This window comes from Rhinatrema bivittatum, chromosome 3 (assembly GCF_901001135.1).
Source record: "Rhinatrema bivittatum chromosome 3, aRhiBiv1.1, whole genome shotgun sequence".
In the NCBI taxonomy this organism is placed as follows: domain Eukaryota; kingdom Metazoa; phylum Chordata; class Amphibia; order Gymnophiona; family Rhinatrematidae; genus Rhinatrema; species Rhinatrema bivittatum.
Window position 1 is genome coordinate 17,344,652 of NC_042617.1, and position 23,399 is coordinate 17,368,050.

The following is a 23,399-nucleotide window of genomic DNA, read 5'->3' on the forward strand; positions in this document are numbered from 1 at the left end:
CACCAGTCGTTTAGGATTTCCACCGGCTTTCTATTTGTTTTTGGTGTCATTTCAAGGTACTAGCATTGGGTTTCAAAGCTTTACAGGGACAAAGTCCTAGTCACATCCAAGGATGACTGCTCAGGAACACTCCCTCCTTGCCAGATGCAAAGTTAAAAGAAAATGGAGAGCCAAGATTTTTCTTGTGTTGTATCTTGAATACAGACTTATATGCCCAGGGAAGCGAGATTGAAGAATGATTATTCCACTTTCCAGAGAAGCCTGAAGCCTGGGCTATTTCAGAAGCTATTCCTATGTTAAGCTGGGCTTAGGGATCACGTGTGGCTTTGCTTACATTCAGTTATATTTGTGGTGTAGAAGTGGTTTGGGGGGTGGGTCTTGGTAATCGTGGTACAGAGTATTAGAATATTATCTTATTGTATTTACCTTATGTTGTTCACCAGCCTGAATACATTGCAGTTTTGTGATTTACAAATGTGAATGAATAAATACAGTTCAACTGAATTGCTAGGATACTGCCACCAGCACAACAACCGATCCATTTGTACAGCAACAATGCATTTTATTACAAGAGAGTAAAACAAAACTATACAAATAAAGCAGCAAAACCTCCCAAACCCTGAACATTAAACAGCTCAGCTATTCCTGCAGTGAGCCGGATTTACACCCATGGAAAGGCCCTGGATTAGAAATCCTAGCGACTCGGCCCTTCTGGCGGTGGAAGGCTGCAGCCGTTGGCGATTCGGGGGGTGAATATTTCAATCCAAATTGAAGTGCAGATTCCCAGAGCCTGCCGGCAGTGCCTTAGGGAAGCAACAGATTCCTGCCGGGTCTCTTGTAAGGAACCAGGAACAGACTGAAGCTTCTGGCGCAACGTCCCTCGTCCCCCTTTATGCCTGATCGAAACCGGTCTTATTGGTCAAAACAGCTGTCAATCAGGGACCAAAGTTCCGTCACCCAACTGCCGGCAGCCATCTTGGAAAGGCAGCTGCCCAAACCACTGCTGCCTCCTTTTCCCAAGTCTCCAAGTTTTCTTCCAGTATTTTCTACAGTTTTTTTTTTGAAAAGCAGTATTTTCTGCTTTTCTGTAAACTTTTTGGATTCCTCAAGAATTGTGTGCATCGGGCACACTTTTTTTTTTTTTTGCATTGGGGGGAAATAGCTAAAATACTCATCAACGTGAATTTACACGTGATGAGCGCTATTAGCTACGGGCTCGGTTGGACACGCGTTTTGGACGCGCTAACCCCCGTTTTGCATTGGGGGTGATGGACGCGTGTTGAACCGTGAGCTTGATAATGTGCCAAGTGAAAACTCCCTCCCTCTTTCTACTTTTCTTGTAAAAGGAATGCGTTGTAGGGATGTGGATTTTTTTGTCATTTTAATTTTCTGTCATCTGTTTGATTTTGTTTTTGAAATGGTTCGGGGGGGGGGGGTTTATTTTGGGTTTCCCTAATTTCAGTTAGTGCGCACTAATGGGACTGAGTGAGCGTTAACTGAATGTTAGCACTAACATTAGTGCGCACTAACAGGAAATGAATTTTATAAACTTTCGGCGTTTTTAATTTCATTTTGCAGCACTCTCACAATGAGACAAAATAGACAATTTTGTTGCAATTGCAGCTCAGTGACAGGACCTGCTTTGGTGGAATCACAGCTCGGTTTTACTACTCCAAACCTTCCTCTGGGAAGCTTACATTGATTCAAGCCCAGCAAAGCCTGATCTTTGGATTCTCTTCCCAGCAACCGAAGACGATCAGCGGTGCATCCCAGGGGCAGTGGGAGAGCCAAGCCAACCAGGCTCCTTCCCTGTCCCCACCCCACATCCCCCGCCACCCTTGCTCCATTTCTTCACAGGCCCCCTGATCCCTCTCTCATACTGAGCATGGGCAGGAGGCGAGCCGCGGTGTCTCGGCCTGCATCCTCCTCCTGCTTTCCAGCTGCGTGGATCTACAGCGTCCCGTGCGGTTCAAAGTAGTAGCGAGGCCCCAGAAAAGCAGAGTTAGAGGACGCGGCTGACGCACCGCTGGCTCTCCCCCTCCTGCTGCCGCCTGGCCCCAGGTCTCCCGCGGGCAGCGCTGGCCCCCTGCGTCCCACCCCCTTCCGACACCCCTGCAGTAAGGCACCTTGAGGAGATTGAAGTTCTTCACGGCGCTGAGGGCGCGATGGTGGAAGTGGCGTCGTGCCTTCGGCTTCGGCCACCAGGCGACGGTGACGCTCGTACCCGGGTGTTTGTGTCTGTGCCGCTCTCTGGGGGGGGGGTTCTGCGCAAAGCACACGCCGTGATCGAAAGCCCTTGGATAAAACCTGCGCCCATCGCTCCCACCGCCTCACTTCTCTGATTCTGGGCAAGGGAAAGGACAATTTGGCAACCAGGGCGGAATCTCTCCCTCCAACCCACACCGGACCGGGAGGAGGAGGCGACAGAATGGAAAACCCGCCAGGAAAGAAACTCAACATAAATCACACTTGCTATAAAGAGGACGTATCTAGTATATTAGTGACCTTCATACCGTGCCACTTCAGGCTTTTTGGCTCGTGTCAGTGGTAACCCCTGAGAAAAGATGAAGTTATCAAATGCACTTGTGTGTGAAACAGAGTCCACCCGTAGCCAAGCCGACGCTGCTGGGTCTCGGAGCTGGAAGCCCCTTCTTCAGGGTGACTCGGCGTTCACGCACGCAGACAGTGTTGGACCGTTTCTCTTGTGCCGTGATATTCTCGTTGAACGACGCCGGTGAAGAAGCGGCACCTTAACCGCGACAGCTAGCGTCATAGCACCGAAAAGCAATTTATGTTTAGCGTTAGCTGAGCGCCCCGCCAGAGTCCTGTCATCGGATGCGCCGCGGGTTATTCACCGGCATCGTTCAACGAGAATATCACGCAGCAAGAGAAACAGCCCAACACTGTCCACGTGCGAGAAGAAGGGGCTTCCAGCTCAGAGACACGGCAGTGTCGGCTTGGCTACGGGTGGACTCCGTTTCACAGATAAGTGCATTTGATAAGTTCATCTTTTCTCAGGGCTTACCATTGACACGAGCCAAAAAGCCTGAAGTGGCACTGTATGAAGGTCACTAATATATTAGATATGTCCTCTTTATAGCAAGTGTGATTTATGTTGAGTTTTTGATTTCATGCTATATTTTGGGCATTTATTTAAATAGTATATCAGGAAAGAAAATCAAGCAGCCAAGTGGAAAGGCAGGAGTGGTGACTCTCTGGGAGCGCAGTACCCTCGCCAAAATCAGCGGGGAGGGGGAAACGGCCTGGGTTTCCTCAACAGAAACTGGTCTTTTTTTTTTTTTTCCACACAAATGGATAATCCTTTCCTTTATTATTATTTATATATACTGCATCCCACCCTGGGCCCGGAGCGGTTTACATACGAAAAAAAAACCACACGCAATCCCGTCGTTACATTAAAAACCCCTCTTCAAACACACACACACGACTGAGTAAAGAAATGACAGCAGCGGAATGAAACGAACGTGGTTTAGCTCTGTGACGGTTCCAATACGCACGTTTTTAACATTAGTTTTTTTGAAGGTCTTAGGTGGTGTTCGGGAGGGGGGGGGGGATTAGAGTTCCACGACTCTAGGGCCGCTACGGATAAAGCGCGTGCCCGCGTCTCGACCGACGGTGGGCTGGCCGCCTCCGCGGTACACCTGGGCCACCTCGCTCCCGAGATCGGGGGCGCACGAGCGGGGAGAGCTCATGGGCCAGAAGACCGTGGACCTGCTGCGGCTTTTGCCTGGGAGCTTTCACCGCTGCCTGGCCGCCAGACCCCGAACGAGTGGCTCATTCCGCCCTCTCCCCTCCTGCGTCTGCGAGAGCAACTCGAGCATCCAAAACACGCCTGAGCCCCCGGTGGGCCGAGGAAAGCGAACGGTTGCCCGCCGGCGAGCCCAGAGCGCCTCTGAACGTTACTCCCGCCCGCAGTCATGGGGGTATGCGAGACGGCGGTTCCCTCGCCCGTCCCGGGATCCCCTGCGCAGAGGAGATCAGCGAGCACGTGCTAGGCCTCCCAACGTCTGCAGACCTCTCTCCTGCGCGTTCACGGTGAAGATCCGGGCAGCCCGGCAGGCTGGGGACGGGTTTTGGGGCCGCAGCTGTGACAGGGGAGTTTTAAATGCTCTCTTCCCCAGTGGAAACTCTTCCGTAGTTATTAAGCTTCTCCCGCGGCGGGGAGCGCTGAGCTTCGAACACTCGCTGATGAATTTTCACACCGGTGGTGTCTGCACGCTCGGCTTTCCTCTCTTACCTGTTGAAGCAAGGTAAGAAGGGAAAGCGGCTCGGAGCCCATTCCGGATGTGAAGATTTGCATAAGATTTCTCCGTTGCCCGAGCCGGGTGATCTCATGCCCTTCGTGCTCCTCAGCCCAGCCGTCGAAGGATCACCGTCCAGTCTGGCTTTCGGGAAGACCCGATTACCACGATGCCTCTCCCGTGTGTTCACGGCAGCTGTGCTGGAAACCAGCCTGGCCCGGCTGTCACGGAGGAAGGACCAGGCTGCGAGCACCGCTGGAATTAGCGCAGATGTGCAGGTGGCTTTCCATACCGCGCCCTTAGACACAGCGCCGGTGTTGCTAGCTGCATTCGGGCTCTTAAGTGCTACTGTACTGTTCTGAGGAGGCCCATCTGGGCCACCACCCTGCCGACCAACAATTCCACCTGCACCCGGATGGAAAAACGCAGCACAAGCTCGCAGTAAAGCAAGAAGAGCAGGAATGGCAGAGGATTAATTATGGATTCAGTTTCACATTATGGATTCAGAAAGTGGATGCACTTTCTGCCTCTAATAATGGAATCCAGGAGGTAAAAGAGTGAAAAAAAAACCCCAGTTCTGTTCAGTGCCAGCACACCGGCTTCACTCTTTCAGCTCTGGACTCAGCCATCAGCTGCCGAACGCCTCCCGAGCCCAGCCCAGCCCTTCCGCACAAGCCTCCTGCCCCCATGTCCGTGTCACCCGTGAGATCCCGTGAGATCCGTGTCACCCGTGAGATCCAAATCCCCAGCCTTCGGCTTACGCAGCTCCCGCCCCGGCACAGCCCCGGACGGCGCCGAGGGAGGCAGGGGGGCCTGGCATCGCATCCTCTCGCAGGTGGTGCAGAGTTCGCCCTCAGTCGGGGACCTCCGACTTGCTGTCCTCGCCGTTGCTCGACGTCTCCACTTCCACGGGCGCCTCCCGCAGCGCCGGCTGCAGGCTGCCGTATTGGGAGGGGCCTATCAGCTCCTGCTCCATCTCTTTCCTCGTCTCCGTCCTGCAGCACTGGCAGCCGTCGCCGCAGTTCTCCAGAAAGCCGATGCAGAGGTTGATGAGCAGGGCCAGCCAGGCCATCCCGAAGAGGATCCAGAGAGCCACCACGTTCTTGTACCACGGTGGGTAGTGCCGGTCCGGGTTCATACCTGCAGAGGAATCAGAGAACAGAACAGGACAGTCAACGGGGCGAGAGGGGCGGCAGGATTAGTTTGGTTCACACGTCCCCAGGAATTTATCTGATCTTTCTAACATAATAAAAAAAAAAAAAAATCAAACAGAGGAATGTGAAGATGTCATGCGCTTTCAGGAAGATTGCCGAGGAGAATACAATACAGGTGCAAGTTTACCTCCATCCTCTGAGATACAGAAGAGGGAAACGCCACAGAAATCATGAGACTGTCTGCCTTTCCTCTCACTTAAACACAAAAAGGGGCTGAATTAGCACACGTAGCCAGTTCCACCCCTTTTTATGTCTGCTGTCATGTGTCTAACATACACGCGTGTATTTATCTCTCTGTTAATAAAATACTATACTACACAGGGAAGTCTGTTTGCATGGATTACCCTGGACTGCAGCTTCCTCGCTGGTCCTAGCTCCCCTCTGCGGCACGCTTTTACCCGACGTCAGGCCAATCTAGTTAATTTCTTTGACTGGGTGACCAACGTGTTAGACGAGGGGGGGGATGTAGCAGTACCTGGATTTCCCTACGATGCCGCACAAACCGAGTGCCCCCGAGATGGCCCCTGGGACCCCGATGGAAAGGTGCGCTAGGCTGTGAACATGTCAGCACGTGGTTCTGTGCACACTTTTTGTGTGTTCCTCACATAGCAAGGAGTTTTATGCACACACACACACACAAAAAAAACCCCAAAAACCGTGTACACGTGCCCGAGTAAAACTGTGCGCACAGCTCAACGCTCCTCCATGCAAATCCCACGTTAATCAAGGCAGAGAGTCGTGTAGGCTTAACTCCTGCTCTCTTAACCCTGTAAACGCAACTCCTGGTCAAAGGTGCAGTGAGGTTTCAGGGGCTTGTATTCATCTGTGGGACTAAACCTGGAGTCTGTGGTGCAGGGGTCCCTGTACTCAGGACTTGTGCACATTAAAGCTTCCTAAGCATAAACCATAGTTTCTGTGGTTTTTAACCCCTGATGCATTTGCTTTTCTATTACTTTACTGCATCAGAAGCTTTATTTTATTTTATTTTTTTAAGTGAGCACATTTAAGAAAATGTGCACGGAAATACAGCAACGTTTTTTTATTTCTGTTTTCTTACATTGGGCCCTGGAATAGAAACTGGTTGAGTGGGGGGGCGAGAACCAGAGGTCGCGCCTAGGAAAAGGGCGGGGGGAGAGGTTTACCAGTGGTGCACCCCAGGGCTTGGCTTTCAGTCTGGTTCGGCTCAACACTGTCCTAAGTGATACTGAGGAAGGGCTAATGGGAAAGGTTTGCCTTTTTGTGGATGATACCAAAATCCATAACAGGATAAACACCCCGGAAGGTTGTGAAAAACAGGCGGTGAGACCCAGCGAAGCAGGAGGAATAATCTAGAAGCGAGCAGCTAAGATTTGCCCACAGTACCTGAGGTGCCTGAAAAGCAGATTATAAATCAAGTCAAATACTAAAGCTAAAACATGCAGGCTCATGCAGAACCCAAGGGAGCAGAGCAGTATAAGGAGTAAAGTTTTTCCATCCAGAAAACAAGAGCGGGATTTGGGAGTCAGTGCGGATAAAATGATCTTAAAGTCGCCAAACAGGTGGATAAAGCGATGGTAAAAGCCAGAAAGATGAATGGTCAGCAGAAAAAGGGAGGTGATATTGCCCCTGTATAGGTCCCTGATGAGACCTCACTTGCAATACTGTGTACAATGCTGGAGACCTCACCTTCTAAAGGATATAAACAGGATGGAGTCGCTCCAGAGGGAGGCTACAAGCTTAAAGATCTAAACATGTACACGTTTGAGGAAAGAGGAGATAGGGAGACATGATAGAGACATTTAAATACCTCCAAAGTTTCCATTCGCAGGAGTCAAGCCTCTTTCAATGGAGACACTGGAACAAGGGGTCATGGGACGAAGGTTAAAGGGGTGAGACTGAGGGGTACTCTAAGGAAATATTTCTTTGCAGAAAAGGTGGTGGATGCATGGGAGATCCTGCCTGTGCAGGTGTTGGAAACAAGGTCAGTATCAAAGTTGCAGAAAACATGGGATCTCTGAGGGAGAGGAAGGGGCTATAAAGCCGCGGAGGAGATGTGAATGGGCCGTATGAGCTTCATTAGTTGTCATGGTTCTATCCCTCTGCAATCTCTGGAGTGGCCACCAGAGGTCACTACTGCTCCACAGATGACAGACAATGGAACGAGGCACAACAGTATCTCCCAGGCTTTAGCATCTCAACTTGCCCCTTTCTTCAGCTTTCTGGCACCCTCTTTAGATCTTCCTTCTTTCTGGCCTCACATTTTTGGATTTAGTTACTCACTTTTCCAAACCTGGGCTCAAGGTGAGTAACGTTCAGGTACAGCAGGTCGTTCCCTCTCTCCAGAGATGATAATGGCACCAGCCTTGGCTTGACCTGGAGCTATGGGTCAGGAGCGACTGGGGATCACTCATGCCTGTGGAAGACCCGCCGATGGGGTAAGATTGGAGAAGGTCAGAGGTGTTCGGGGGGGGGAACGACACTTTCTTTTTCTGGGTTCCCTCGTCCCCCCCATTTTTTCCAGTTCACATCCCTACTAGACAACCCGGCCACGTGGATGCCCATGTTACTTCCATAGGGTCTGTGACATGTCATAGTAATCTTGTTGACACCCTTTCCGGCAGCCCCAGCACCCACTGCTGAATAAAGCCAGGACCGGTGCTAATGGAGCTTGAAGACGCCGCTAGGTCACGCCTTCTGCCCCTTAAATTTCATTACCTTTTTAGCCGCTGCCGCCACCACCCACCCACCCACCCCAGGGGGGGCGTTCCATGCATCCATCACTCTTTCCATGAAAAAAAAAAATATTTCCTGATGGCGTTCCTCAGTCTGCTCCCGCCCCTCAGAGCTTCAAGGCTTGACGCCTGGTCCTAGAACTTCCTCTCTCTTGGAACAGGTTTGCTTCCTGCGCATTATTAATACCTTTCAGGGATCTGAACGTTTCTATCATGTCTACTCACCTGAGAGCCCTAAAGCCATTCAGGCCGTCTTCTGCGTAAATGGCAGGGGGGTGTGGGGGGCACGGGACTAGGGCTCCGTGCTGTGGGGGACGCACAGCTGCCCCGATGTACACACAGCCACTCACCAATCACGTAATCCCCGAAGCCAATGGTGCTGAGGGTGATGAACGCGTAGTAAACGCCCTCGGCGTAGCTCCAGTCCTCAAGCATCAGGAACATGATGGGCGGCAGGAAGAGGAAGAGCAGGAGGCCAAGCCCCAGGGCGCAGGAGGCGGTCAGCACTTTGGCCATTTTCTAGTGCAGACAACGGAAACAAGGACAGGCAGATAAGGGTCCCGTTCACACCCCCCCCTCTATCCCCAGCAGTCAGGACCTGTGCGGGGAGGGCGTGTGCATCCCTGGGGTGGGAGAGGAGGAGGAGGGAGCAGGCTTTTACTTAGCATCCCGGGGTGGGTGAGGTTAGGGCAGTAAGGAAGGAGAGGGAGTGAGTGGCTCTTCCCCCCCGTACCGGCCTGTTGAGCCTCTTCCCCAGGAGACTGGAACAACGATGAACCCAGTTGGACATCAACTGCCCGATGCGATTCAGCAGGAAGAGGTTCAGGGGGATCCCAACCAGGGCATAGAAGATGCAGAAGATCTGACCGTTCGTGGTGCTGGGGCTGAGGTTCCCATACCCTGCCAGAGAGACAGACAAAGAGATGAACCCCTGCTGCTTACAACCGTCCCCCACCTCTCCAGCTGAGCTAACAGGAGAACGTGCACCCAGACGGGGCAGGGGATCGCAGCCTCTGCTCCCCCCCCCCCTCCCAGAGCAAACTTCCCTTAAGCCCTCTCAGCCTCCCAGCTCTGTGAGCCGAACTCAAGGCCCCACCATCGCCGAACTGACCACGCACTGCAGCACCAGGTTGCAGCTCCCCATATAGCCACATCCAGGGGTCACTTACTTGTATTTATTTATTTATTTAATGTTTTTATATACCGACATTCGTTAGAAACATCACATCAGTTTCCATAAAACAATAATGCAGCCAACAGGGCTTTACAATGGAACTGATGTTAAACTGGGGAGGAGAGATGGGAGGGGAGAATAAGGAAAGCAAGGGTGTGGATAAATTAGTTTGGAACTTATGTACAATCATTGCAGGTGAAAAGCTGTTATGTATAATGAACAATCATTAGGAAGACAGAGTGTACAATCGTGATAGTGAAATGAGTTGAAAAGCTGAGATGGGGGTAAGACAACAGTTGATTTTGAAAAATGCAATGCTACAAAGGGGGGTATAAAGAAGGGGGAAGTAATAAGGATAACGGAGGTTATGAACCTTGAAAGGAGAAGGTGGGTGAAAAGAGAGGGGAGGGGTATTTATAAGAGAAGGGGGAGTAAGAGTTACATAAATGACAAGGAGATTTGGAGGATTATCTGGTAAGGGAGTGAAGTTTAGGGAGGGGAGGATGGTGTCAGGTGTAAGCCTGCATGAACAGCCAAGTTTTACGATTTTGTCTGAATTTCTTTGGACATGTTTCTTGGCGCAGGCTGGTGGGCATGGAATTCCTGCTAAGGATAGAGACCGTTCTTTGGTGGAAGTAAGAGCACTGAGTTTGGAGGAAGGGGTGTGTAAGGTTGCGAGACAGGGTGTTCTGGTAGGCATTGTGGTTGAGCGAAACTGTAAAGCGTCAATAAACCAGAGCATATTTGGGTTGTGGATGGCTTTGTGTATGAGGGAGAGTGCCTTAAAGTGAATCCTGGAGGCTATAGGAAGCCAATGGAGTTGTTTGAGGATTGGGGTAATATGTTCCCTTCTGTGGGTGCCGGTCAGTATGCGTGCAGCGGCATTGTGTAGCAGTTGCAAGGGGGCGATAGTGTTTTTGGGGAGACCTAAGAGTAGGGCATTTGAGTAGTCTATTTTGGATAGAATGAGAGACTGAAGGACTGATCTAAAATCGTTGAGAAGCAGGATTGGTTTTATTTTTTTGAGAGTGTGCAGTTTAAAATAACATTCTTTAAGGGTGGAATTAATGAACTTTTGGAGGTTGAATTGGGTGTCTAGGGTGACACCAAGGTCTCTTACGTTTTGTGAGAAGGCCAGGAGGGATGGGAGTGTGTTGTCGGATGTGAGAATGGGGTTGAGGTGTTGGGGTGCAATAAGCATGAGTTCAGTTTTGTTAGTGTTTAGTGCTAGGTTGAGTTGTGTGAGTAGGGTGTTTATGGAGGAGAGAGCACCTTCCCATTTTTTTAAAGCATTGGGTAGAGAGTCTGTGATAGATATGAGAATTTGCACATCATCGGCGTATATGAAGTGAGGGAGTCCGAGATTAGCAAGGAGATGGCAGAGGGGCAAGAGGTAGATGTTAAAAAGTGTGGAGGAGAGGGAGGAGCCTTGTGGCATGCCTCATGTAATGCTGATAGGTTTGGATTCGTGATTTCCAATTTTGACTTTGAATTGTCTGTTACTGATGTAAGATTTGAATCAGAGGAGTGGGATCCCAGAGATGCCGATTTCAGACAGCCTGTCGATTAGGGTGTGGTGATTGATAGTGTCAAAGGCTGCGGAGATGTCTAATAGAGCTAGAATGTACGTATGGCCCTTGTCTATGCCTTTGAGGATGAGGTCGGAAAGGGAGGTCAAGAGTGTTTCAGAGCTGAAATGCTTATGGAAACATGTTGAGGGGAATAGGAAGTGGTGCTGTTCTAGGTAGTTTGTTAGTTGTGTGTTGATAGTTTTTTCAAGAACTTTAGCTAAAAAGGGTAAATTGGAAATGGGGCGATAGTTAGATCTGATGGGTCAAGTTTTGGTTTCTTTAGTAAAGGTTTTACGATGGCTAGTTTGAGTTGGTTAGGTACATTTCCAGTGGTCATAGATTTATTAATGATGTCGGCTATGGGTTGGGCTATAGTGTTTGGAATGGATAAGAGGGCTTTGGTAGGGATAGTGTCTGAGGGGTGGGTAGAGGGTCTCAATTTCTTTAGTATTGAGATCATTTCTGTGGCAGAGCTGGTCTCAAAGGTGGGTTATGATAGGTGTTGCGGAGGTAGTAAAGCGCATAGTGAGGTTGGTTATTTTATTGTGGAAGAATTGGGCAAGATCATCACATTTGGTTTCCATTTCTTCGCAGTGGGAAGACTTTAGTGAAGTTTTAGTTAAGTCTGATACGAACGAGAAAAGGGTTTTGGGGTTGAAATGAAGTTTGTGTATTTTAGTTGCGTAGTAGTCTTACTTGGTTTTGAGAGTATTCAGCCGGTAGGCATATAGTAGAGTTTTGTATTTTGCCAGTTGCGTTGGGGAGGGTTCTTTGCGCCAATTCTTTTCTTGATTTCTAAGGTTGCATTTCAAGGTTTTTAGTTCTGGCGTGTACCATGGTTGTGTTGTTTTTACGGAAGTAAATATTTCTTTTGTTATTATTGGACATAATTTGTTGGCTGTGTCGTTGGTGATGTTATTCCATGAGGAGAGGGCAGAGTCGGGGTCCGTGAGGTCTAGTTTATTGAGGTTTTCAAAGAGGGCGTCAATTAGTTCATCTCTAGGACACAGTTTTCTGAATTGTATTGTTCTCCGGGCTTACGCCGAGGGGAAGAGGAAGATCCCACTGTGGGGCAGCAGAGGTCGCCGCTGAGTGCCAGGTACTGGTGAGTGGGGGTAGACTGGGAGTACTCTGGCTTTGTGACATTCGATTTGCAGCGCCCGGACACTCACCAATAGTAGTGACTGCGGTAACACAGAAGAAGAAGGAGCCCGCGAACTTCCACTTGCCCAGGGCGGTGCCGTTTCCCTTCAGGCTGATCCCGGTCTTATAGGCTTCGATGATCTCCTGCAGGAGGCAGAGTTACAAGGACACAGGTCAATGGGGGGGATGGAAAGGAGCTGCCCAATCAACTTTCCCCTACCCCCTGCTTCCAACACACATCTCCTCTCGTGCAAACGCTGCCGGCACCCAGCATCATCGCACTTATCTCGCTCCACTCTCATTATTGCACCCAACCACGCAGACCACTCAGTCTGCACAGCACTGTAGGGTCTGATAATTCAAACTGCAACCCCCCCCCCCCAAAGACTTCCTGCCCTAGAACCTGGCACAGGAAGCTCGGGATGGGTCCCGGCTGGGATCATTGCTGTGGTACTTCCTGCCCTGCACAAACACCCCCTGAGCACCGCGCTCCACTTCCTCTCCGCAGCAGCCGAGGGGGCAGATCGGCCGAGGAGTGACGGAGCGGCCCCCGGCGCCGGTGACCTCATGGGCTCACACGTTTCGGCTGAAAGAGGACCGGGGGACCGGCGCGCTAAGTCTGCTCCGCGCCACCCGCGCTGCGACCCGGGGAAGGATGCGAAAATCCCAGAGGGGTGTCAGCCAGGGTTCTTGAAGGTAAAGACACAAGGAGGTCCGTTTATGTTATTTTTGCCTGCGCCGAGGAGCGCCAAAATGCTGTTAGTGCGTCCCAGGACCATCTTCCATCCCTCCTTCCCCCCCCACAGGGGCACTTTCAGGGCACCTTGTGCGCTTTGGGAGCCCTGAATTCACAGCGCTGGATGCCCCTCCATCACAGCTCTCTCACCCCTCCTGCGCCCTCTTCCCAATCCCCCTCCACGTGCTCGCTCACCTCCTGCACCCGCTTCCTATGCTCTCTCTCTCTCTCTCCTCCGTCTATGGACCCCCAGCAGCAGGAGGGGGTCTCCCAGGCTTGTGAAATGACTCCCTGGCAGCAGGAAGTCAAGCTCACCAGGCAACAGGCAAGGAGAGGCAGAAACAGAGACGTCTTACCACGTGCCCAACCCAAGCTATTTCGGAGAACCGTAAAAATCTCCCAGTGCCTCCCCATACTGGATGACTTTGCTTTGTGCTCATTAAAAGCCCCTTCCTAACCCGTGGAGGAGACACCACAGCAGTGAGAGGATAAACGGCAGAGGTCAAACATGTCTGGGACAGATACAGAGAGCGGCGTAGGGGCTGGACCAGGGGGGGTAACCAAATGCCCCTCATCCGACCACAAATACCCCCCCTCACGCTACAGAGGGAGGAGATTGTTTCTGGGGTCCTGATAGTTTGCCAATAAAAGACGTTATCTCTTTGTCCACTGAACAACGATTTGAGTAACCTCACAAGAAAACGTATCACACACACCTCTCATTCATGAGTTAGGGACCTTTATAACACCCACGGTGCTGCAAGTATTCACCTGTGTGGCTCCTTTTTAATCATAGGTCCAATAGAGCACTATTTGCACAGAGATTTTTAACTTTTTTGCTTCCTTTTTATTCTTTGTCGGAGTCTGACAAAGGATAAAAGGGAAGTAACATTCTGTGTTTTAAGAAAAAATGCAAAAAAGTTAAAAATCTCTGTGCAAATAGTGGTCTATTGGACCTATGATTAAAAAGGAGCCACACAGGTGCAAAAACACAAGTGCATACCTGCAGCACCGTGGGTGTCATGAAGGTCCCTAATTCATGAATGAGAGGTGCGTGTGAATATTAAGTTTCAAAAGATAAAGAGATTGATAGCACCTACAAAAATACAAAAAGTCCTGATAGTTTGCCCCATCCCTGGTAAGAAGGCAGCCAAAGCACACACAGAGGTGTCAGGGCAGCCGGTTTCTGGGGGGGAGGGGGGGCGGCTCATTACGTTCTCTTGCATTCTGGGATTTGTAGTCCCGCCACCTTCCTTTGAACTCTGCAGTGCATCACCGGGAGGGAGAGGTGTAAGCCGAGAGCCTGGCACCACCTTTCTGCCCACAGCCTACCCCCAGATCTTCCAGGATTAGGCGGGCTGCGACCTTTGTAAGCAGAGGAAGGTGTACTGGCAGTGCCACCTTATCTCACACCTTCCAAGATAAGAGAACCTGAAGGCTCGGTTTGACAAAGGAGGAGCCAAGAGTCAGAACTTGCAGCCACTGCTCCCAGATGTGCATAGGAGGGGCTGTTTTAGATCTGTGCCCCTCCCCCCACCTGCCAGTATGAGGTAGGCTAGCAACCCATTCCCACTCCCCTCCAGTGTCGCAGGAGGGCAACCAGTGGCAGCGGCTGGTCTGCAGCACCAAAGCTTTGACTGGGAAATGTGAACAGCTCTCACGAGGGGGAGTGTGTGTGGGTGTGAGTGTGAGTGTGTGAGAGAGCGCATTATTTACTGGGCTGCAGAAGTCTAGGGAAGATCCAGGGCGAGGCAGAGAGAGCTGACAGGGTGAGTCACTGGGTCAGCAGGAAGCACAGGGCAGCAGCAATAACTTTTCAAACACCGCACACACCTGAAGCTGAGCTCTCTACCATCGATGGCCACTAAAATCCGTCTTTAGCACTGAACTTAGCAAATGGGTGCTTAACGCAGGCACAAGGTGGATGGAAAACAGATTAAATCAGTAGAGTTATTAAAAATGGAAATGGCATTATGATGGAAAGAACATTGTTAAGGGTTTTCTACCGACTGTTTTACATTAGCTTACCAGTCTATAATGGCGCGATTGCCGGCACGTCGGCTGCAGGGAGCAGACGGTGCTGCTCCGGGTCAGCTCAGAGTAAAACACAGCCCGAGCTTGGCCAGTCGCTTTCACCGTGCAGTGGAAAAAGTGATGCTGGCCAGCAGGCAAGGCGGATCCCTCCGGGAAAGCAGTTCCCAGGGCTGCCCCGCACGCTGGCACCCTGCGGGCATTACTGCCGCCTTCTCTCCCTGCAGTATGGGAGCAGAAGTGGAGATGTCCCGAGGCCTCTGTGGCGTGCTGTCACGGGGCTGTTCGTCGTGCCCGATGAGTTGGGTTTGTGAGCGCACCAGATGTCAGGAGCGGCTGCCGTTAGTGCCCCCTGCAAGGATGCTCACTCTCAGATATCCTGGATCCTCACATCACGGGGATGTCACGGGAGCCCTGATGAGAGGTCTGTGACTGTGCTGGCCTAACTCACTTATCCCATGGATGCAGAATGTGTCATCTCTGGGACTAGAAGCAGGGATACAGAGCCTGTCACCTCTAGGACTGGAGGGATCAGGGGATGGGAGCAGGGATACAGAGCCTGTCACCTCTAGGACTGGAGGGATCAGGGGATGGAGCAGGGATATAGAGCCTGTCACCTCTAGGACTGGAGGGATCAGGGGATGGGTGCAGGGATACAGAGCCTGTCACCTCTAGGACTGGAGGGCTCAGGGAATAGGGACAGGGATACAGAGCCTGTCACCTCTAGGACTGGAGGGCTCAGGGGATGGGAGCAGGGTTACAGAGCCTGTCACCTCTAGGACTGGAGGGATCAGGGGATGGGTGCAGGGATACAGAGCCTGTCACCTCTAGGACTGGAGGGCTCAGGGAATAGGGACAGGGATACAGAGCCTGTCACCTCTAGGACTGGAGGGCTCAGGGGATGGGAGCAGGGTTACAGAGCCTGTCACCTCTAGGACTGGAGGGATCAGGGGATGGGAGTAGGGATACAGAGCCTGTCACCTCTAGGACTGGAGGGATCAGGGGATGGGTGCAGGGATACAGAGCCTGTCACCTCTAGGACTGGAGGGCTCAGAGGATGGGCAGCAGGGATACAGAGCCTGCCACCTCTAGGACTGGAGGGCTCAGGGGATGGGTGCAGGGATACAGAGCCTGTCACCTCTAGGACTGGAGGGATCAGGGGATGGGCGCAGGGATACAGAGCCTGTCACCTCTAGGACTGGAGGGATCAGGGGATGGGTGCAGGGATACAGAGCCTGTCACCTCTAGGACTGGAGGGCTCAGGGAATAGGGACAGGGATACAGAGCCTGTCACCTCTAGGACTGGAGGGCTCAGGGAATAGGGACAGGGATACAGAGCCTGTCACCTCTAGGACTGGAGGGCTCAGGGGATGGGAGCAGGGTTACAGAGCCTGTCACCTCTAGGACTGGAGGGATCAGGGGATGGGAGTAGGGATACAGAGCCTGTCACCTCTAGGACTGGAGGGATCAGGGGATGGGTGCAGGGATACAGAGCCTGTCACCTCTAGGACTGGAGGGCTCAGGGGATGGGAGCAGGGATACAGAGCCTGTCACCTCTAGGACTGGAGGGCTCAGAGGATGGGCAGCAGGGATACAGAGCCTGCCACCTCTAGGACTGGAGGGCTCAGGGGATGGGTGCAGGGATACAGAGCCTGTCACCTCTAGGACTGGAGGGATCAGGGGATGGGCGCAGGGATACAGAGCCTGTCACCTCTAGGACTGGAGGGATCAGGGGATGGGAGCAGGGATACAGAGCCTGTCACCTCTAGGACTGGAGGGCTCAGGGGATGGGCGCAGGGATACAGAGCCTGTCACCTCTAGGACTGGAGGGCTCAGGGGATGGGAGCAGGGTTACAGAGCCTGTCACCTCTAGGACTGGAGGGCTCAGGGGATGGGAGTAGGGATACAGAGCCTGTCACCTCTAGGACTGGAGGGATCAGGGGATGGGTGCAGGGATACAGAGCCTGTCACCTCTAGGACTGGAGGGATCAGGGGATGGGCAGCAGGGATACAGAGCCTGTCACCTCTAGGACTGGAGGGATCAGGGGATGGGAGCAGGGATACAGAGCCTGTCACCTCTAGGACTGGAGGGCTCAGGGGATGGGAGCAGGGATACAGAGCCTGTCACCTCTAGGACTGGAGGGATCAGGGGATGGGAGCAGGGATACAGAGCCTGCCACCTCTAGGACTGGAGGGCTCAGGGGATGGGTGCAGGGATACAGAGCCTGTCACCTCTAGGACTGGAGGGATCAGGGGATGGGCGCAGGGATACAGAGCTTGTTCCACTCTAAGACAGTACAGCTCAGGGGACTGGTGCAAAGATACAGATCCTGTCATCTCCAGGGCAGGATGTCTCAGGGATGGGCGCAGGGACTCAGTGCCATTTTCTCTCAAGTTAAATGGCTCAGGTGATGAACATAAAGTTGCAGGGAATTTTGCATTAAAATACGGCCTTAACAATTTGCATGTGGGCATTAGTCGTGATTTTAATGTCCCTTAAACTGCGCAAACCTTTAGTAAATCTGGGATCAGAATCAGATGTAATGAGTGGGGGTTAATTCAGCTGTGATGAACGCTCTGATACCTCCTCCCCCTCCTCCCCCAAGACCCCCAGAAAATTCATATAGACAGGTGCAAGGCGGTCCAGTGAAATTCTCCCAACACAGTGCCTTGTCTGCGCCAAAAGCCCCAGGACATGAAGCTTCAGGACCTAAATCTACCTTAGAGCACAGGTGAGCAAACTCCAGTCCGCTGGCCAAACCCGTCCCAATGGCAGATTTTTTTCTGGCCCCCTCCTCCTCAATTTGCCCCTCATCTCCGGCCCACCAGCACCTTGCAATGATGTCACCAACAATGTCTTGACATCGCAGACCTTTGTTGATGCCTGACCTGGATGTCGGTGACTGGCGGTGACATTTCCAGTGGGGCAGGAAGAGAAGGAGCATCATCCAGCTGCAATCAGCTGTGTGCAGCCACCAGTGGACCCCCCCCCCCCCCCAATCCCACCGATGGCGGAGAAGAGAAGAGGCCGAGAGGCTGCCAGTGGACCCCCATCCCACCGGCGGTGAAGAAATGAAGAGACCTGTCTGTCATCTCTGCAGGCCTTGTGGTATTACAAGCTCGTGAGGGCAGCACTTTCTCTGTGCTACGATACATGAGAGCAGCATGGAGGAAGTGCTCACCTGCACATTTTTAATACTGCGGGGCCTACAGAGAGGAGGAGCAGCAGAACGGGCTTGTGGGCGATGGATCGATCACCGCGGCAGCAGAGGAGTAAGAGAGTCTCTAAGTCTGTCTTGTGTGTGAGAATGAATGGGAGTCTGTCTGGTGTCTATGTATGTGTATGAGAGAGAATGAATGGGAGTCTGTCTGGTGTCTATGTGTCAGTGTGAGTGTGAGAATGAAAGGGAGCTTGCCTGTGGGCCTCTGTGTGAGTGTGAGAATGAATGGGTGCCTGCCTGAGGGGTCTGGGTATGGGTGTGAGGATGAATGGGAGCCTTCCTGGTGTGTGTGTGTGTGTGTGTGTGTGTGTGTGAGTGTGAGAGAGAGAGAGAGAGAGAGAGAGAATGAAAGGGAGCTTGCCTGTGGGCCTCTGTGAGAGTGTGAGAATGAATAGGTGCCTGCCTGGTTTGTGTGTGTGTGTGTGTGTGTGTGAATGAATGTGAGCTTTCCTGGGGCCTCTGTGTGTGTGTGTGTGAGAATGAATGGGTGTCTGCCTGAGGAGTCTCGATGTGTAAGAATGGATGGGAGCCTGCCTGGAGTTCTCTGTGTGTGTGTGAGAATGAAATGGAGCCTGCCTGGAGTTCTCTGTGTGTGTGTGAGAATGAATGGGAGCCTGCCTGGAGTTCTCTGTGTGTGTGAGAGAATGAATGGGAGCCTGCCTGGAGTTCTGTGTGTGTGTGTGTGTGTGTGTGAGAATGAATGGGAGCCTGCCTGGATGTCTCTGTGTGTGTGTGTGTGAGAATGAATGGGAGCCTGCCTGGAGGTCTGTGTGTGTGAGAATGAATGGGAGCCTGCCTGGAGGTCTGTGTGTGTGTGAGAATGAATGGGAGCTTGCCCGGGGGTGTGTGTGTGTGAAGGAGCCAGTGAGAGCGAGTGCATGTGTGTGTGTGTGTGGGGGGGGGTGAGATAGTATTGTGGGTGTGTGTGAGGGAGTGAGATAAAGAGAGCACAGGTGTGTGCAACAATCCCCACTCCCCCTTCCTCCCTGCCTGCTAATCCACGACAATCTTAGGGCTTCTGAAAATCTAACCTTCCCAGATATGGAGAGCAGGGAATTTTTTAAATCCTTACTAGTTATAATTGTTGGGTATTATTTGATGTGTCTGTTTTGAAATATTTTATGGGTGTTTGGAACATTTTTATATGAATTTTCAACTATTTGATGTTATTCTATTTGTTAATTTTGTTCTTATCAGTAGGGTTGCTGCTTTGGTCCTCTCACTGTGGGGTGTACTTGGCACCCCCCTCCCCCCCCCCCCCGCTAATGGAGATTTCCCAAATACCAAAAAAAATTCAAAAATCTGATGAATACAAAATCCAATTAAAAAATGTTCTATTCCCCCCTACCAAACCCCCCCCCCCCCCCAATATATTTCTAAAGAGCAGAATCATCAAATTACACCCAATAATTAAAACCAATAAGGATTTCAAGATCTGCTGCTCTCCATACCTGGGATCTGATTTCCAGTCACCCTGAGATGGTCATTCACTGGGGGAGGTAGGGCCACACAAATTTTATCTTCTCTCTCACACACACATGCACAATAACACATTCACTCTCTCACACACGCCCTCTCTCAGGCTGCCTCTCCCTCACCTTCACAGATTCATTATGTGAGTGAGTGTGTGTGTGTGTGTGCGCGCATGTGAGAGCCTGTATGTGACTCATAGGCTCTCACAGGCACAAAACATACACAAACCCACAAGCTCTCACACAAGTTCTCACACAGACACACCAGAAGCTCTTACACAGTCACACACACACACACAGGCTCTCATGCACACACAAACAGGCTCTCATTCCTTCACACATACAATCAAGCTCACACGCAGGATCTCACACAGACACACCAGAAGCTCTTACACAGTCACGCACACACACAGACTCTCACACACTCACACTGGATCTCACACAGACACATAAGCATGCACACACAAACAGGCTCTCAGACACACCCAGACTCTCATTCCTTCACACACACACACATACAAGCTCACACACATGGTTTCCTGTTCTCATTGGGCCATGATGGGGTGAGCTCCACCACGGCCCCGAGGGCCTCCTGCTATCTTCAGGCCATACGGCCCACTGATCTTCCTGCTTGGGGGTGGGGGGAGGGAGGGAGCAGACGCTGTGCGTGGGCGTGCATGCACGCTCATACCTGGAAGAGGGGCCTCTCCACCAGCCGCCAGCACTCTCTCCTTCGGCCGCCGGCAGGTTAGACTCCGCTGGTGGCCAGTGGCCCCTTCTTCTGCCGCCCAGTGCAAATGCACACCCGGTCCTCACCTGCCGTCATGCTCCGGGTTTCAAGTGTGCTAATACCGAGTTAATTCTCGTGAAAGTGCCAACATCCTTCAGTGAATCGCACCTTTACTTTCTGGTCCTGTATTTATTAAAACCCAGCTCAGGCCGGTAGTGGCCGAACCCTGCTGCCCTCTCCCCCAGGTACTGATGTTAGATCTCTGCCCCCATCTCGTCAGCGGTGCAGCCAAGAAGTAAAAGCGGCAGCCACCTCATAGGAAAGAGAGCCGGGCGTCATCATCGCTGGTGAGCCGAAGCAACTGGGACAGAGAGGGGGCGGCAGCAGGACGATGGGGAGAGCCCACCCTGAGAACGAGACCCCCATCTACATCTACCTTGTCAGGGGAGGGGTGCACAGTCTGAAGAAAGAAGGGGAAGGGGGGATATGATGCCAACATTCAACTATCTAGCAGGCTTCAACAAAGCAGCAGAAGGAGAAGTGTCAGGAGCAGGAAGAGGAAGGCAGAGAAGCTCTTTCCAGCCAGGCAAAATAAAAGGGTCCCGGCCGGCAGGAGGAGGGAGGGAGAAGACCACAGGGGGTCCTCATCTGACCACATCTTTTGCCTTTCTACCGAAAACAAAAGTCGCAGTGCATTAAAGGAGCTGGAAGGGTAGAAAAAGCCATGAGAGGCGGCGCTCTCCGGGGTCACACAGGAGAGAGGGAGCAGGCAGGTCATCTTACACCATAAGAGACAGCAATAGCATGTCAGGCCGGTAATATGCACAGCCCCCTCCCCCCGTTTCCTGGGGCCTCGGGGGTTTCCTTACCTTGATGAAGGCGCTCAGCTCCGCGGGCTCCACGCCCGAGCGGTTCCGCACCTGCCCCCCCCCCCCCCGTTTCCTGGGACCTCGGGGGTTTCCTTACCTTGATGAAGGCGCTCAGCTCCGCGGGCTCCACGCCCGAGCGGTTCCGCACCTGCCTGCCCCCGTTTCCTGGGACCTCGGGGGTTTCCTTACCTTGATGAAGGCGCTCAGCTCCGCGGGCTCCACGTCCGAGCGGTTCCGCACCTGCCTCCCCCCGTTTCCTGGGGCCTCGGGGGTTTCCTTACCTTGATGAAGGCGCTCAGCTCCGCGGGCTCCACGCCCGAGCGGTTCCGCACCTGCCCCCCCCCGTTTCCTGGGGCCTCGGGGGTTTCCTTACCTTGATGAAGGCGCTCAGCTCCGCGGGCTCCATGCCCGAGCGGTTCCGCAGCTGCTCCCACTTCTGCCAGCTGAGCTGCTGAGCCCGCTCTTCCTCCGCTTGGCTCTCCAGCGCCCAGAAGACGCAGGCGCCGATCAGCAGGTGCAGGACATAGAGCAGGGTCAGGAGCAGGGGGGCCGGGATCGGCCTGCGGCAGCACTGGCACATCCTGGGAGCGAGGGGGCAGCCCTGCACCCGGGGGGGCTCAGGGAGGAGAGGGGGCGCTGCAACCACTACAGGGGGGGGGGGGGAGATCGGGGGGCTGCAGCCGGGGCAGTGAGGAAGGGAAAATGAGGGACACTACACCCAGACCCGGGGAGGCGGAGAGAGGAAGGGGGTGCAGCACCCGAGGGGAGAGAGAGGAGATCTTCACCCAACACTCGGGGAGGAGAGAGGCTGCGGCATCTAACACCCGGGGAGAAGAGGGGCTGCACTAAACAAGGGGGGAGAGAAGAGGTACTGGACCCGGGGGAGAGAGATCTCTCTCTGCAGCTCTCGCGTCCTTTCCGCCCCGCCCCCGGTACGAAACCCCGCCCACCCCTGATCCCAAGTCAGAGAATCCCCGCCCCCATACACTCCCTTCCCCGAACGCCGCCCGATCCCAGAGAAAAGAGCTCTCCCGACAGACCCACACCCCTCCTGATCCCCGGTCAGAGACTCCCCCCCCCCCCCCCCCCACCACATCCCATTCATAAAGTCAAAGATCCTCCCCACCCCCCACCAAACCCCCTGATCCCCGGTCAGAGATCCTCCCCGCCCCCACCAAACCCCCGGATCCCAGGTCAGAAATCGCCTCCCCCCTCTGCCCCCCGCTACTCCCAGACTGACTTTGCAGGGGCACCATCTCTGCCCCACCGGCTCTCCTGGGACCAGCGCCATTCCCCTCTTCCGGCTCACAGCGCACACTCCCTTGCGTGCCTACATGCAAAACTCAACTAAATGTCACCTTTATCTTCACTGCTTCCGATCTGCGCGTCCATCCTTGCAGCCCGGTTAAAAAAAAAAAAAAAAGGCATGGGGGATCGGCAGGGTCGACCGCGCATTTGCATTTTCAAAGGAGTGCTGTTTTAGCCCCGGGAGATAGCGGGCGCTGTGTAGGCGTATACCTGCGCGTGATGTTCAAGGGGGGCGCACTAACTAGCGAATTTTAAAAGGAGTTACTCAAGTAAATGCAAAATACTATTGTAGCAAGTTTCAAAAGCCATTTAGGGGAGTAAATAGACAATTATTGTAGCAATTTTAAAAAGCCCCCACTTCAGGGGTAAAATGCATTTACACCCCAGTTTTAAGCTTGACAATGCATTTGGAAATCAGGAGCTGTGAGTTCCCTGCAGTTTTACCTCCTATTCTGCAAGGATTTTTACAGGCAGAAAATGTGCAGGTAAAACTGTGTTAGTCTTAGTGCCCTTGCATGGAAATGCCATGCAAATGAGGGCATTGTTTGTGATATTACCCGCTCAGGTTACAATCTGACATGAGTAAGGGGATGCAATTAGATGTAATCTTCCAGTTATCTCTCCAGCCCCATGACGACTATCCAAAGTCTCTTATTAGTTAAGCTTCATTGTTCTTGTTCTCTCTCAAGACATCCATGAGCACAGATAGTTAAGCAGAAGAGAAATGCTAGGGTTCTCCCTCCCTGATGCCTCCCCCCACCTCCCTGAGTGAAACCGTGTGTCCGTCCAATGCCAAACGCACCTTTTACAGTTTGTTCATTCTTTAACTCCCCATGCATTTGCATGACATTAGCTTCCTGCATCGGAAGTTAAAAAAAAAAATGTAACCCGAGTGCTAAAAATGTGCAGTTTTCTAACGCTCAGCTTAGGGCACCAGCCTGTTAGCTTGCAGCACTC

General features: G+C 52.5%; 1 protein-coding gene across 1 annotated transcript; it reads right to left on the reverse strand.

Annotated features, from left to right (window-relative positions):
* Positions 1–4,668: 4,668 nt before the first annotated feature.
* KCNK17 (potassium two pore domain channel subfamily K member 17) lies at positions 4,669–22,047 on the reverse strand. The gene is made up of 5 exons (XM_029592927.1): positions 21,508–22,047; positions 12,105–12,219; positions 8,921–9,087; positions 8,538–8,706; positions 4,669–5,402 (listed from the first exon to the last, which is right to left on the reverse strand). The coding sequence occupies exons 1-5, from the start codon at positions 21,712–21,714 to the stop codon at positions 5,116–5,118; spliced, it is 945 nt and encodes a 314-aa protein (XP_029448787.1). The 5' UTR covers positions 21,715–22,047; the 3' UTR covers positions 4,669–5,115.
* Between the last annotated feature and the right edge of the window lie 1,352 nt (positions 22,048–23,399).

What these genes read in the sequence shown, in the direction of transcription:
- KCNK17 (XM_029592927.1), bottom strand. Translation starts at nt 21,714, where the DNA reads ATGTGCCAGTGCTGCCGCAGGCCGATCCCGGCCCCCCTGCTCCTGACC. An exon ending in AGCTGAGCGCCTTCATCAAG is followed by an intron (nt 12,220 to 21,507) that starts GTAAGGAAACCC and finishes TGCCTCCTGCAG; the next exon opens with GAGATCATCGAAGCCTATAA. An exon ending in GGAAGAGGCTCAACAGGCCG is followed by an intron (nt 8,707 to 8,920) that starts GTACGGGGGGGA and finishes TGTCTGCACTAG; the next exon opens with AAAATGGCCAAAGTGCTGAC.